The 15,697-nt window shown below is 44.7% G+C and overlaps 2 gene segments (V, D, J or C); both read right to left on the minus strand.

Annotated features, from left to right (window-relative positions):
• LOC103587353 overlaps positions 1-2,399 on the minus strand; it is a 4,114-nt gene extending 1,715 nt beyond the window's left edge. Inside the window, 2 exon segments of the V gene segment in view lie at positions 1,764-2,231; positions 2,351-2,399. Coding sequence covers positions 1,764-2,231; positions 2,351-2,399 — 517 coding nt within the window.
• A 402-nt stretch (positions 2,400-2,801) lies between these two features.
• LOC103587354 lies at positions 2,802-3,430 on the minus strand. The segment is given in 2 exon segments: positions 2,802-3,262; positions 3,382-3,430. Coding segments are annotated over 2 exon segments (510 nt in total).
• Between the last annotated feature and the right edge of the window lie 12,267 nt (positions 3,431-15,697).

The raw sequence follows: 15,697 nt of genomic DNA on the forward strand, positions 1-15,697 counted from the left end.
GTCACGTAAAAGATGTATGGTCCAACCTGCTACAGTTGGAGATATTCTGTTCTTAAATAAGGCCCTAAAATAAACCCTGGCTTCAATTATTGCAATAGACATCGACTTCAACAAAAATCACTTTGGCTCTTCCACAAAGAAACAGAAAAAAAAATTCAATAAGTGAAATTATATTGCATGATTTGGCTCCCAATAAGTAAACTAGATTCCAAGGGCTACCCCCACCCCCCCATAAAAAGAAGGAGAAGAAAAATTGACTTTAAACTGAAACTTTGAATAATAATTTTTAAAAAGTGAAAGGCTTGGTTGCTTTAAGAACAATAGTTCACATTTCCCACAGCGAGGTGTGCATGGAAGGTGAGTCTGAGTTGTCTGAGGGATGTATATGAAGTAGGAAAATCATCTCTGGAAGGTCTGAATTGCAAGAAGAGTGAAGAGTGGAATGATGAGCAAGAAGTAAATTCAAATAAACGTGTCTATATAACGTAGTGTTAGTATATGTTAATTGAGGATAAATAGAAAAGACATAACTGTTTCTAAGACATCTGGGCTTTGAAGTATAGAGTGCTGGAAAGAGCCTCAAAAATACATGTAAGGAAATACTTTTTTTTTTTCTGAGGCACTTCCTAAGTTGCATATGCAGAAGGTGGGACTCCAGAAGGCTGAAGAGACAACGGGTTCTGGAAGGTGGAGAGCTGAGCAGATATTTCAGAAGATATCCAGAGCTGGAAGACAGTGGCTTTCAGACCCAGTTACAATGGAGAGACGCTGGTGAGTGTGCTGTGATTCCCACCAAGACCTGGGAAAGGACATGCACTCTAACAATGACCAAGTGCCTGGGCTCCCTAAGAGGGAAGGCAAAGCTGAAAGAGACCCTAGAAAACCTTACAGTCAAACCCACTAGAATAAAACTCGACACTGTTTATAGGAAGATAACATAATCCAGAGCCTCTACCCTAAAGCATCCACTATGATCCACACGAACCCCTTTATAATCTACTTTAGAAGTCTTCTAATTACTCATTCCACAGAAATCTTTCTCCCTTCTGGTCTGTACTGCTACCAGTGTTTTTGTACCAAAATACACATTTCATCATGTTGGCTCATTTGGAGTAGAACCACTGGCTAAGTGCTGCCTAAAGGTTTGTCCAAAGTCCTTTCCATGTCTCACAAAAGTTTCCATCATCTGGCTGCTGCCAGTTCTTGACGAGAATTCAGAGATGACACCCACTCAGAATTGGGAGGGAATCACACTGGTTGTCCTTCTTGAGGATACTGGAGGAGTCTACAGTGCACAAGCCTCCTACGATGCACTGATCCTCCCCCATCCTCTCTTTCTAGCTCATCTGTTGTCATGAACTGTCAAGCTCTTCCAATTTTTGTTGTTGTTGCTGTTAAACATGTAACCCACTGATTATTTGAATTTCCTNTCTTCCAATTTTTGTTGTTGTTGCTGTTAAACATGTAACCCACTGATTATTTGAATTTCCTATTGATCTTAGAAACCTTTCCCTTTCCCTCTCTTTTACTCTTGTGCTAATCAAACCTTTCTAGCAAGAGTGTGTTTTCAATGTTATGTACAATATGTACCGATTTCTACATCAGAGAAAGGCAGGGAGTAGCTCCTTCCATTAGTTAAGATCTTCAGTGCATGGGTCAGGGTCCTTAATTGTTTGTGAGTCCTAGTACTCCACTGACTGTACTGTGAGCCCCTGCCCCAGCTAAGTAGAATTCTGTGAGACTTCTGTGTGTATAAAATGTACAGCTGCCCCACCGGGTGTACTGGCAGGCTGTGCTACAGACTTCAACTCCATCAGGGGCCCCACAGAGAATGGAGAGCAGAGCCTTGGGGCACAGGTGAACATGTTGCCCCCACAGCTTCCTGGCTGGGCCAGGAGGTTTGTGCACAGGGACGTGGTGACTCTGCAGGGCTGTGTCTTGGCTGCTGGCGCAGAGATACACGGCAGAATCATCTGGCTCTGGGGAATTGATGTGAAGATTTAAATGAGCTTTGTCTGGAGCTTCAGGTGAGAAGCGACTTGGAACTGTTTCATTTAAAATGAGTTCCTTATTATTGTAGGTAAACATAATCTCCAGTAATCGTTTGGAGTCCTGCTTATACCAGTACATAGCATCATGACCCAGATTTTGTTCACATTTAAGGGACTCCTTATTTCCCATCCATGTGATGAGGTATTTGGGACTCTGTGAAATGGCTGTGTCCAAGGGCCCTGTGAAGGAAAGAAGCAGAATTCAGACACATCCCAGGAGGTTAGTAGCCTGTTGCTGTAGGCGTGGTGGAAGGGCTTAGAACCCAAACAGGATCATGCCACCTGAGCGCAGGACTCACCCACCCCCAGGAGGCACAGAGCTACACAGCAGAGGAGCCAGGAGCTCATGGCAGCGTCAGGGAAGACCAGGCAGGCTTCAAGCTCAGGATTCTGGTCTGCAGTGGGGAGAGANTCTTCCAATTTTTGTTGTTGTTGCTGTTAAACATGTAACCCACTGATTATTTGAATTTCCTTTTGATCTTAGAAACCTTTCCCTTTCCCTCTCTTACTCTTGTGCTAATCAAACCTTTCTAGCAAGAGTGTGTTTTCAATGTTATGTACAATATGTACCGATTTCTACATCAGAGAAAGGCAGGGAGTGGCTCCTTCCATTAGTTAAGATCTTCAGTGCATGGGTCAGGGTCCTTCATTGTTTGTGAGTCCTAGTACTCCAGTGACTTTACTGTGAGCCCCTGCTCCAGCTAAGTAGAATTCTGTGAGACTTCTGTGTGTATAAAATGTACAGCTGCCCTACCGGGTGTACTGCCAGGCTGTGCTACAGACTTCAACTCCATCAGGGGCCCCACAGAGAATGGAGAGCAGAGCCTTGGGGCACAGGTGAACACGTTGCCCCCACAGCTTCCTGGCTGGGCCAGGAGGTTTGTGCACAGGGACGTGGTGACTCTGCAGGGCTGTGTCTTGGCTGCTGGCGCAGAGATACACGGCAGAATCATCTGGCTCTGGGGAATTGATGTGAAGATTTAAATGAGCTTTGTCTGGAGCTTCAGGTGAGAAGCGACTTGGAACTGTTTCATTTAAAATGAGTTCCTGATTGTTGTAGGTAAACATAATCTCCAGCAATCGTTTGGAGTCCTGCTTATACCAGTACATAGCATCATGACCCAGATTTTGTTCACATTTAAGGGACTCCTTATTTCCCATCCATGTGATGAGGTATTTGGGACTCTGTGAAATGGCTGTGTCCGAGGGCCCTGTGAAGGAAAGAAGCAGAATTCAGACACATCCCAGGAGGTTAGTAGCCTGTTGCTGTAGGTGTGGTGGAAGGGCTTAGAACTCAAACAGGATCATGCCACCTGAGCGCAGGACTCACCCGCCCCCAGGAGGCACAGGGCTACACAGCAGAGGAGCCAGGAGCTCATGACAGCGTCAGGGAAGACCAGGCAGGCTTCAAGCTCAGGATTCTGGTCTGCAGTGGGGAGAGACCAGCTGCAGTCTCCTCTACCACGAGAGGTGCGTTGCCTGTGATGTCACAACCTGCAATCACTTCCCCTTTCTCAGAGTCTACTTTTTAACGTGGTCTCCTTTTTGATGTCCTGCACTTGCTCTTTTCAAAGTTATGTTTGGAATTTTCAGTGATGGTCTGAGTTGGGTGGGCATGTTTCCTCCTGGACATGTCTCTGACAATCATTCTTATACCAGCAGCTGCCCCCTTCCCTTTCATTACCCCAGGATCCCTGCTTCTTCCTTTCAGGACCCCCTCTCAGAGGCAGGCTAGTTTCCCTTCTCTTGCCCAAAGGATATAAAGAAACAAATAATCTCATCCTTTATACCTTCTTTTCTGGCAGGGCTGGCTAAACTGGAGAAGGGGAAGACTCTGCAGAAAGGAGAGAGGGCTGATGCTGGGATTCCTGGCAAGAACCAGGCTTTATTCAAGAAAGTAAAGGAGGGAAGGAAGATATGCTAATTTTATCATGGAGATGACATAATCCACAAAAAGATGGAGAGTCATAGGATTGGTGGGAATGAGGCAGAAGGCTAGAGAGGAACTAGAACCAATGGGCAGTGGGATGAATGATGTCACGATGCATATTTTGAAAACTGGTCATATTTTTGGCTGTTCAATATTTAAATCCCTTCTTATATTTGGGCAATTTCCCAAAGTTTGGGTCTTAGTGAGGAAGGCATGTGTGCTTGTACGTTTTCTAAGCAAAATATTCCTCCTATTCTAGAAACAAAATTTCTATCACTGCCTTTGCTTTTTGTCACTTCCATGAGAACACAACTGCACCCAGCAGAGCTGTCTCCTTCCAGCAGCTCCCTAAGAGCTCAGGGGGAAGCTGTGCTATGTGCTCTGACAGAAGAGGATAGAAAGAAAACCTCCTGTGTCCAATCGTGTCAAATATAGACACAAAGAATCCCATGAAGATTTCAGTTTCACCAGATTCTGTCTCTCTTTTCAGTGATGCTCACAATTGGCTTCTCAGGTATGCAAGGAGACAAAGAAAACTAGCATCCCTAGTTACTGGTGGCTCTGAGAATAAAAAAAAAATCCCCTTTTTTGCTGAGAAAAATACAAGAGCCAATACACACATCCTCTGATGCAATCATATGCCTGCAATCGGACCAATGGCTGCCGGTTTTCCAAGTGGAAATTCAGTTCAAAAACAATTAGGACATCCTGTTACAGATCGTCTGTCCTTCACCTTTACAAATCATTGGTCCAAGTTATTTGCCTGTTTAGCTATTGAAATTGCATCTGTCCACAGCCCCAGGAACTCACATCACAGCAGGACAGGGCTGAGCTGAGGCAGAAGCCCCACCTCATATCCTCTCTATTCCTCTAAGGAACAGGTCCTCCACCTTCACGGGCCTGCGGATACCCCCCTCTCCAGCTCAAACCCTCTTCATTCCCAATCCCATGCATGCTCACATGCAACAAGTCTGACAGTCCAGGCTTCTTGCTGAGACAAGAACACCTGCACACCAATGCAAAGTGAATAGTCAGTATCTCACCCCTCACATTTCAGCATTGACTCTCAGCCTCTGCAGACCACATTTTCCTGTGTTGCAAATAAATTCAAACTTTCTCTTAACCCTCTCCCATCCAAAGATTTATCTTAGCCCCTTCTCAGTTTCCTGAATCTCAGTAGAATCACAGCTCCTCCTTGTGGCCAAAGGATCAAAAAAATGCCAGGACTCAGTCCTGCAGTAGGCCAAGGGCAGCAGGGTGGCAGAGGTCTTAGAAATAGAGACACACATGGGAGGGAGGGTAAAGGGTTTTAATTAGCCCCTGCCCCTCCCTTCTAAAGCTTAATTCTCAGTAGGTACACAGCTGAGGAACCTGGGAAAGGCAGGAATAGGACGCTCCAAGATCAGGCTTCAAGTTATCTGGAAGAAAGCCCTCCATCCACACTGCCCAGGGCTGTTTCATGTACATCATTGTCTCTGAGGCATCCTCAACCTTAGAGGCAACTTTCACAAGAAAAGAGAAGGGGCCGTAGTCCCAGGAAGACCCAAGTCGGACCAGGACTGCCTCTCCCACACAGCCTGTGAGATCTGATAAAGCACATGGTCTTAATCCCAGGCCAGGAAGTAAGCTATGGGTTCTGGAGGGACTTTCTGGGAATTTTAAAAGCTAGGAATAGAAAGCCCAGGAACAGAGACTGAAATATTACCATTCAATAGTCTTTCTCTTAGTGTTAATAATTTTTGAGGAAAATATCAGACTCATAGATTCTGCAAAGAATGAAGTGTTTTAGTTGTTCTCAACCAGAGATTGTGGATGCCATATATTGGGGGGATATGTGTACACGTGTAGAGGTGTTTTGATTATCACAGTTTTTGAAGATGTCCTAAACTTTATGCAATGTATAACAAACTTCCATTCAAAATAGAAATGTTCCATCCCAAATGTCAATCGAGCCCCTATCTACAAACACTGAGAGTAAAGACGTAAAATGACAGAAATTCACTAGCCCTGTGTTTTGGAAGAATCTGGGAAGTGCCTGTTTCCTCATTTAGAGAGTCAGGGAAGATATCACAGAAATCAATAAAGCCAAAAATTTGGAGGAAAGAGTTTAAGCGACAGGATTTAACACGGGGTTACTAGAACAAGTGACAGGAGGCTTCACTTCTGCCTCTCTTCAGGCTGCTTCCACCTAAAGTATAAACACGCTCAAATGTACCCCACTTTAAAAAATATAAAAACTGGCTTTCAGAGTTAGTAGACTGGATTGTTGCAGAAGAACACTCTCACCAAAAACAACTAGAAAAGTTTATACAAATATAAAATATATATATATTTAAAGGCATTTGAAGCCACTGAGGCCGTAAGAACTTAAGAGATTGCTCTCTCAAAGAATAAATCTGACAAACCAGTTTTTCCTTAAAGCCATTTACCAATTTAATATCATCAGCTAAAGAGCTGAGAAGAAAGAGCAGACTGAAATGGCAAGAGGCTTAGAAGACTGTCCATCACCTTTCCGGTCTGGAGAACGCATATACGTTCAGGGACTACTGAAAAGGAGAGGATCCTGGTAAAGCCCCCAGGCCCTGGGGCTGGAGGTGGGAGCAGGAATTGACTGAAAATGACCACAAAGGAACTGTTGGAGCCGGTGGAAATGTTTTAGAAGTAGATCATGGTGATAGTCGCACGATGACAAAAATTGTTAAAACTTATTGAATTGTACTTTGAAATGAGCAAATATTATGTTGTGTAAATTACACTTTAATAGAGCTGTTAAAAATACTTCAGACATTTTGTTTGGAACTTGAATGGCTATACTCTAAGTGTAACGGTGAACAGCCATCACAAAGGCTGAATAGCTTGAGTCCAGGTCAATCATGACCTAAATTCAGGTGACCTGCCCCTGTGACAATTTCCTGGCAGAAGCAAAAATGAATCCTTTCTGCAGGATGATGGAATGATTCAGAACCTCAAATTATCTCTATAATTCTTTATATACCATATCTGGCTTTTAAACAAATTACTGGGTGAGTGAGGAAACAAGATCACATGACCAAAAACCAAGAAGAGAAAACAGGCAAAAGAAATAGACCCTAACAGGTTCAGATATTAGAGTTATCACAAACTGATTTTAAATAACTGACATTAATATATTCAACAAAGTAAATTTATAAATGAAGAATCACAAACTGATTTTAAATAACTGACATTAATATATTCAACAAAGTATATTTTTAACAGACAGCTTGAAACTGTAGTCTAGATTTAAATGAAAATTCTAGACCTGAAATATACAAAACATCTAAAATTGAGAATTCAATATATATGTTTAAAAGAAGAATGGATAAAGCTGACAAGAATAAACTGGAAAATAAGTCAAATGAAAATATCCACACCAAATCAGAGAAACAAAATGATAGAAAATATAAGAGAAATCATGTTAATGTGGCCATCACTGTAGAGAGGTGGCTGGCCCTCAATCTCAGTTCTTCTAGGTGGCCTGCGACTAATGTAAATGCTTTTGCTTATTTGTTCTTATTCCCCAGTGGCTGAGGATTGCTGCATAGAGCAAAAACTCCCTCACACTTCTGGACTGTGCGTGCATCAGTACCATGCAGGCCACCAATGTGTCCTATGCCACAGCAACAGAGTACTTTTTGAAAACAAATGGCCCACATTTAGGATGAGGTGCGATCACTACGGAGTGGGTCAATATCTGTTTGGAATTGTTCATCCTAGCTGTGGCTATAATCAAAGGAGGGATCAAGAGGATATAAGAGTATATAGAGGCATTCAATACAACCTATTTTTGTATTACTTCCATTAAGTCCAAATAATCACGTCTTCAAGGGAGTGGTCAGTGGCAATCTACACAAATACAGGGGGTTTAAAGCAGTAAGTTACAGGCCTGTTGCTATCACTGGTACTCAAGGCCATGGCTGATATTCATCATCCCCTCTCTCCATCACCACTTCTATATTTCCTTCAATCTTGGTCGTCACTTTAGTAATCTAACTTGCTAGTTCAATGGTGTGACTCAGACCTTCATCCCTTAGGGTTTTGTGCCCTTCAGCGCCTTTACTTTGTCATGCCATGATTGCCACAATTTCAAAATTATCTTTACCATCAGGAATTATAGACAGAGAGATATTTAAGTTAGTTCCTGAATCCCAGGTAAACCTTTCTCTGATCCCATTGTGTAGCAGCAAATCTATAACTTCGTGATAAACAAGATCAAATATGTTCATCTTTATTTGCTGGTGTCGCAGCAAGAGGAGCCTAAAATGAGCAGGTATAGTCATAGTCCAGGTTCAGCAGAATCCTTACTATGTCCTGTGGTGGAAGCCTTCATCTACTCTTTTCCCCCTGCCTTCAGGAATCAGGATCTATTATCTGGAAAACACTAAAAATATAGGGACAGGAAGAACAAATGTACACCTGGACACTGGGATTGATGATGAGAGGGCTGATAACCCTTCTTTCACCCCTTGACTTCTGCATTTATGTATTGGGTACATAGCTCTATATTTCAGCCATTGGTTCAATGCATATTTCATCCTACAGAATGTCACCCCAGCCCTGCAAGGTGTTATCTCTGAGCTGCCACCTTAGCTGAACATTTGATAGGTCACTATTTCACTCTATGAAGCCAGATGCTTTTGAGTGATAGAGTATATGAAAGAAGAAAAAAAGAGGATCCCATAGTCATGAAACCATTTTTTCATTTCCATAGATACAAAATGGGATTCTTTTGTCTGAGGCAACATTGTGTGGGAACTCATACTAGTGAATAGTCATTGTCTTCAAATGTTGGTAGTGCATGAAAGTTAGCAAACAAATGAATTCAGGGGATTATAACTGATATGATCTCACGATTTTTCTTTTCTTCCATGCATTGCTTGAGCCCATCCTGACTCATTATGAGGAAATACATTATTTTACTTTTGAAGTCTTTTCTCCATCTTCTCTGCCTCAAGTCTTCAAGAACACTGGGATCTTACTTAAAACCCAAGAAGTTAATCTGGCAACCCCATGTCAAGTAGAGAGTGACAAATTCCTTAGACTTTTGCTGCTGAATTCCATTTCTGCACTGCCCAGATTTATTCTGTTGATTCTCTTGCTGGCCTAGATCTCTGCTAACCTTCATGTGGTGGCCAAATACTGAACTCCACGGTTACTATTCTGTTAGCTCATTCTCACATGGGCTAACATTATTATCCCAAAGGCATCACACCATGCTGACAGGATCATCAGGTATTCCTACTCTTGGCCACATGTTGGGAAAGACTCATTGATATGTAGGCCCTTGTACTGAGATCCTTGTCCTTCTGACTGATGACTTCCATTCATGGTCTTCTACACTCTCCTATAAATACCTGAGCCCTTACTCAGTAATCGTCTCTGCTGTGGATTGAATGCCCCCACCCCCCAAGACTCACTGAAGCTTGATCCCCATTGTAACTGTGCTAAAAGGGTGGAAAATCCGACTATGGTATTTGAAAGGTGGGACCTTTGGGAGGTGATAGAATCATGAGGACTCTGTCTTCATGAATACATTAATCCAATCATGAATTGGTGGGTTAATGGCTTAATGGGTTATTAGGGAATAGACTGGGAGCTTTACAAGGAGAGAAGGAAAGCATGTGAAAACACTCTTGCTCAGCCTCATTATGTAATACCATGCAATCACCATCTGCAGAGTCTACACCAAGAAGAAGGCCTTCACCAAAAGTGCCCCCAGTCCTTGGACTTCCCAGCCTCCAAAATTCTAAGAAACGAATTTGATTTCTTTAAAGTTGCCCAGTTTGAGGTTATGCTGTTATAAGCAACAGAAAACAGACTAATACAATCACTCTATCTTATGAGTAAAAATATTTTTCATAAATAGTATAAATAAAATCCAACAAAAATAGCAAAATGGGGATAAAGAGAAGACATTGGTCACTTGGTCACTTCCTGGGCAACTATCCTCCCTTCTTCGGGGCCCACAGTCACACCCTGTGGTACCTGTAATAGTTCTGCAAATTTCACGGCCTCTGGCCACTCCTGTTCAAGATATGCCATCTTGGTAATTTAATTTTAGATATTTGTCTATTTGGAGACAGCTGCAACAACAAACTCAACCAGACTTCCTTCTCTTGGGCAGGAAAGGAAGGCTGGTAGCTGTGAGAGAGGCAGGCACAGGAGGGTTTGTGCACAGGCTGGAGAGGTCTTTGCAAGGCTGTGACTAAGCTGCTGGCACAGAGGTACATGGCTGAGTCCCCCAGCTCTGTGGGCTGGATCTTCAGAGTGAAATATGATCCATCAGGCCTTCTGACTGAGAATCGATCCTGGAATATTTCAGACTTCTCTGAGATATTATCATTATAGAAGGAAACAAGAAACTCCACTTTCTGCCCCAATATCTGTCGGTACCAATAGAAGTATAAGTGACCAGAAATGGGATCACATCTCAAGATCACTCCCTGTCCCATCTCTAAGATCTGATGGCTGGGGGTCTGAGTGACTCCAGGTTCTGTGTGTCCTGTGGGAAGAGAAAGATTAAGGGAATGGATTAGAACTGTCTTAGGTAAGTCCAAGATGTGACTTTCCTAGCATCCTAATGACCCACCTACTTTCAAGAGACCAAAAATCACCCAGGATAGGAACCAGGTATCCATGGCAGTGTCACAGCAGGAATGAGACCCCTCCTAACTCAGTCCTCTGGTCATCAGAACACGGGATGGGCATTCTGAGCTCCCATGATCCCATAGGCGAGGGCTGGCAGAGTTCGTGGTGTCTCTGGCAACACCCATCTTCTCTGGAGCGCCCTCTACAGGAGAGAGGAGGGAGCCCTTGTACAGGTGCAGATACCTGACACCCAGGACTCAGGGCCTGTTCAGGCCATGGGCCTGAGAGTGTGTGCAGAACAGGGGACCATCCCTCGGAGCAATGCGGGGCTCTACAAAGATAACCCAGAGTGTAAAGTACTACTCAGAAATGCAAAGAGACCAGATCCTCCTCTCTTCCCACCTGTTCTGAGCAACAATCCAGGGACATCAGACTCCATAGCTTATAATGCAGGACGTGAAGACTTAGCATTGGATTAGAAACACAGGGGGAGAAGAACCAAGTATGGAAGTGTTCATTAAAGCCTGAGAGGAACAGAAAATCCAATGAGGAGCTGCTACTTTAACCTGTGGCAGGAAGAGTGCACTAGAGAACAATGATCCAAACCAGAGAGGGAACTATGGTCCTCATTGACAGGAATGGACAGGGTCATGTGGGAGGGAATGAGGTGTTTTGAAAATGGTCTGAGCATGTTGGAGCTAGGAGGAGGGCTGAGATCCAGGGTTTAACTTTGGTGAAAAGAGAAGTCAGAAAAGGGTATGTATTAGAAGGAGAATTGGTGTGGCCAGAGTGTTAAGTGATTCATAAAAGAGTTTTCTGGGGCACAGACCAATCGGAAGATAATTGGAACAACCTAAAGTTGAGAGCATCTTTTCTGTACTCAACTGCAGGCATCGTCCGGCTCAAGACAAAGCCAGGCTATAGGCTGCTGGTGCCTGGGCTTGGAATTTAGCATTGAAATATCCAGTGTTATGGTCTAAGATTTCTGTCAGGGTCCTGTGGAATGCTGACTCCAGCCTCAGGGCTCAGGTGGACACGTTGACCTTACAAGTTCCTGGCTAGACCCAGGGAGAGAGTAACTCTGCAAGGCTGTGTCTTGGCTGCTGGTGCAGAGATACATGGCCAAGTCTCCTGGCTCCAGGACATCCACGTGAAGGTATAAGTGAGAGGCACCTGCACAGCCAGGTGTGAAGCAATTTGAAACGGTCTCATTTTCAACAAGATCCATATAGTTGTAGGAAAACATGAGCTCTGGTGACTTCTTAACATTCTGTATATACCAACACATATAATTATGTCCCAGATGTTCACATTTCAGGGTCCTTTTACTCCCCAACAAGGTGACCAAGTGCTTAGTTATCTGGGTAATTCCAGTGTCCACAGGACCTGTGGGAGTAAGAAGCCACATTTAGACTTAGCCCAGAAGAGAGTCTTATGAGGCTGTTCCAGGAAGAAAGCTAGAAGTCCAAAGACAGAGATGTCCCATCTGAGCCCAGGACTCACCTGCTCCCAGGAGACAAAGGACCCCACAGCAGAGGAGCCTGGAGCCCATGGCAGTGTCACAGAGGCTGGGACCCAGCATCTCCCTGCTCAGGTTTCTGGTCATCTGCTGTGTTTCCCTGGCCCTGAGAGAGGGTTTGCTTGGGAAGACCCTGCTGCTGTTGGTTTCTACAGCTCACACTTCTTCTTTCCCTCTTATGCTTTGCACCAGCACTTCCAGAGATGGGTTTGGACTGGCTTGTCGGGGATGAGTGTGCATGGGCAGCTTCTGAATAGACCCACTCCCCCAGTGCACCCAGGGAGGTTCCTCAGACAATTGATAGTATCTGCCCACCCGCACAATGAGTAACGAGTCCTTCCTCTTCCTCCTTCACGGCACCCCACATCCCCTCAAGCACGGATTCCTTCCCTTTGGGCAGATACACTCCCTGCTGCCTCTCATGGGCCCAGGAGAAGCCCACTCAAGCTTCTGCTCCCTCATCCTGATTAATTCAGAGAGGTCGCCTTGCCCAGCTCAGTGGAGTCCTTCCCTGGTGTCTCCTGTTCCTCCTTTAAAGGCACAGCAATTTAATGCTAACTAGATAGAGAGCAACCCTCGGTGGCTGCTGAGGGGGATAGGAGAGGAATACACTGCAGTCCCTACCTCCAGGGAGCATCTCACCTATTTGGGGTGCTGGACCCACACCTAGAGGAGACATACACAGGAAGCTGCACAAGAATAACATACACGGATGTGCACAATGTACATGTGTCTTTAATTCCTACCTCCAGGGAGCATCTCACCTATTTGGGGTGCTGGACCCACACCTAGAGGAGACATACAGAGGAAGCTGCACAAGAATAACATACACGGATGTGCACAATTTACATGTGTCTTTAATTTCATATCTGTCCATATTGAGAAACCATGAGTTTACACTGGTACTTCCAGTTCCAGATCCAGCATTATGTTTCCTTCTAGTGTTTGAACATTCTCACCTTTTATATTTGCAACTCCCTTATCCAATACTGAGAAACCTGGCTTCTGTTATCCTTAATAGACTTACATAATTGATCAGTCCCCCTGCATGTAACAAGTTATCTGTGTGGCTACCTCCCCCACCTTGAAAATGCCCCCTCACTCCACTTGAGTTCTGACTGCCTGTTTCAGGGAGACCTTCCACGTTGACCCCTCCTCACCTCAGTCCACTTTCTGACACCCCACACACAGCATGCCCCACCCCACGCAGATGCCCGTCTCAATCTTTCTGGGTTTCAACAGTCTGCCCAGACTGCATTTCTCACCCTATCTGGACTCTACTCCCCCGCTCCCTCAGGGAGACCCTCCTCATCTTGGGTGGTCTCTATCACCTTCCACCTGGCCCCCTTTCCACACAGGTGCAATGAGATGGACCAGTTTATTCCTCTGGCAACAAAGGTATTTCACTTAATGTTGTGCTTACTGCATAATTCAAGGCACCTAAGATGGGTAATATGCAGGGAGGCCTCAGGACTTTTTCTGCTCCCAATATGCTCTAGACAAATCTTCCCAGAGCACAGGGTGGTGTTTGTGACAAATGAACATGTACTTGACTTGCCTGGCTCTTAATCACTTTCTTTTCCTTCCTTCCTAGCACAACACTGCACCGTCCCCCTCCCAACTGCCAGTATTTGAAAATATTGTAACTCAAAAATGCATTTAATACACCTAACCTACCAAACAACATAGCTTAGCCTGGCCTACCTTAAAAGTGCTCAGAACACTTACGTTAGTCTATAGTTGGGCAAAGTCTTCTAACACAAAGCTTGTTTTATAACGAAGTGTTGACTGTCTCATGTAATTTAATGAACACAGCACACTGTACAGTCTCGGTTGTTTACCTTCCTGATCACAGGGCTGACTGGGAGCTGTGGCTGCTGCCACCCAGCATCACAAGATAGCGTTGTACCATGTATCACTAGCCCAGGATAAAATAAAAACTCAAAATTCGAATACGGTTTCTATGCTATGCATATCATTTCACACCATTATTAAGTAAAAAAAATCGTAAGTGGGGATAGTCTGTGTTTGTTAGCTGTGCCTCCTCTCAGCAAATCATCTAAACTCCCTAACAATGTTTTTGTTTTGTTTTGTTTATCCACTGTTAAATGTAGGTAAATCATTCTACCTCATAGTGTTCTTCAAAAATTAATTGAAATAATGCATTTAAGTATATGACCCAGAACAAATGAGCAATAAATAAAGGGATTTTCTATAAGTTCACATAGGAATAGAATTTAAAGCATCTGAGTTCACCAGGAAATGTGCACCTGCATCTGCAAAAGGCACCTCATACGTTTGGCAGTGGCTGTCCTGGTGACTCTCCATGTTCAGCCCACCCTCCATCCAAATGCCCTCCATGGCCTCCTGACCTGTGCTGGGCTCCAGAAGCCTGGTGTCTACGGAGGGCGTTACCAGGGTTTCCACTGAGTTTGCCAGTCAGAGGCACCAGCAACAGACTGAAGGGTGGCCAAGAGAGGGTGCAGAGATTCTGGGCTTCACCCTCTTATCTCCCAAGCTCTGGCCTTGGCCGAGCCCTCCCTTTGGGCAGCCTCTCCCCTTGGCTCTCACGCAGCTGCAGTAACACAGCCCCTCCCTTCAGGCTCAGGAGCTGTGCAGGCTGCCCACTGTGTGGGTAACCCCTGGTGCCCCCAACCACTTCTTGGCTTCCCTGACCCTGTCTGCCCCTCGGCACCAGTCCCTTGATAAATTATCTTCATTCAACCCTTTACAGCACGTCCTCTGTTTCCGGNGCATCTGCAAAAGGCACCTCATACGTTTGGCAGTGGCTGTCCTGGTGACTCTCCATGTTCAACCCACACTCCATCCAAATGCCCTCCATGGCCTCCTGCCCTGTGCTGGGCTCCAGAAGCCTGGTGTCTACGGAGGGCGTTACCAGGCTTTCCACTGGGTTTGCCATTCAGAGGCATCAGCAACAGACTGAAGGGTGGCCAAGAGAGTGCAGAGATTCTGGGCTTCACCCTCTTATCTCCCAAGCTCTGGCCTTGACCGAGCCCTCCCTTTGGGCAGCCTCTCCCCTTGGCTCTCTTGCAGCTACAGCAACACAGCCCCTCCCTTCAGGCTCAGGAGCTGTGCAGGCTGCCCACTGTGTGGGCAACCCTGGGGGCCCCAACCACTTCTTGGCTTCCCTGACCCTGTCTGCCCCTCTGCACCAGTCCCTTGATAAATTATCTTCATTCAACCCTTTACAGCACGTCCTCTGTTTCCGGCTAGGAAGCTGTCTGATTCAAGTGGCTTTCATGCATCATAAATCATGTATGAATAACTGGGGCATCTTATATTGCCAGATTTAAAACTTCTTAAAGAAAAGGGGTGTGCATTTTCAATTCATCTCATTTCCCATAGACCAAGGGATTTTTTTTAAGCGTTATAGGTATTTCTGAAATATCTATTGAATGAATTAACAAATGAACAACAATTAAACTACAGCTAAACTACAGTAGATTTTCACCAGCAAGATGACAGAAAAATGAAAATTTACTCTCATACGCTCCATTGCAGTGCTATCTAGCTGGGTGTGCTAAATATGGTCTCTTGACAATATTTTTTAAAAATAGTCTCTTTCTCGAT

This window comes from Galeopterus variegatus, unplaced genomic scaffold (genome assembly GCF_000696425.1).
Source record: "Galeopterus variegatus unplaced genomic scaffold, G_variegatus-3.0.2 Scaffold443, whole genome shotgun sequence".
NCBI classification, from domain to species: domain Eukaryota; kingdom Metazoa; phylum Chordata; class Mammalia; order Dermoptera; family Cynocephalidae; genus Galeopterus; species Galeopterus variegatus.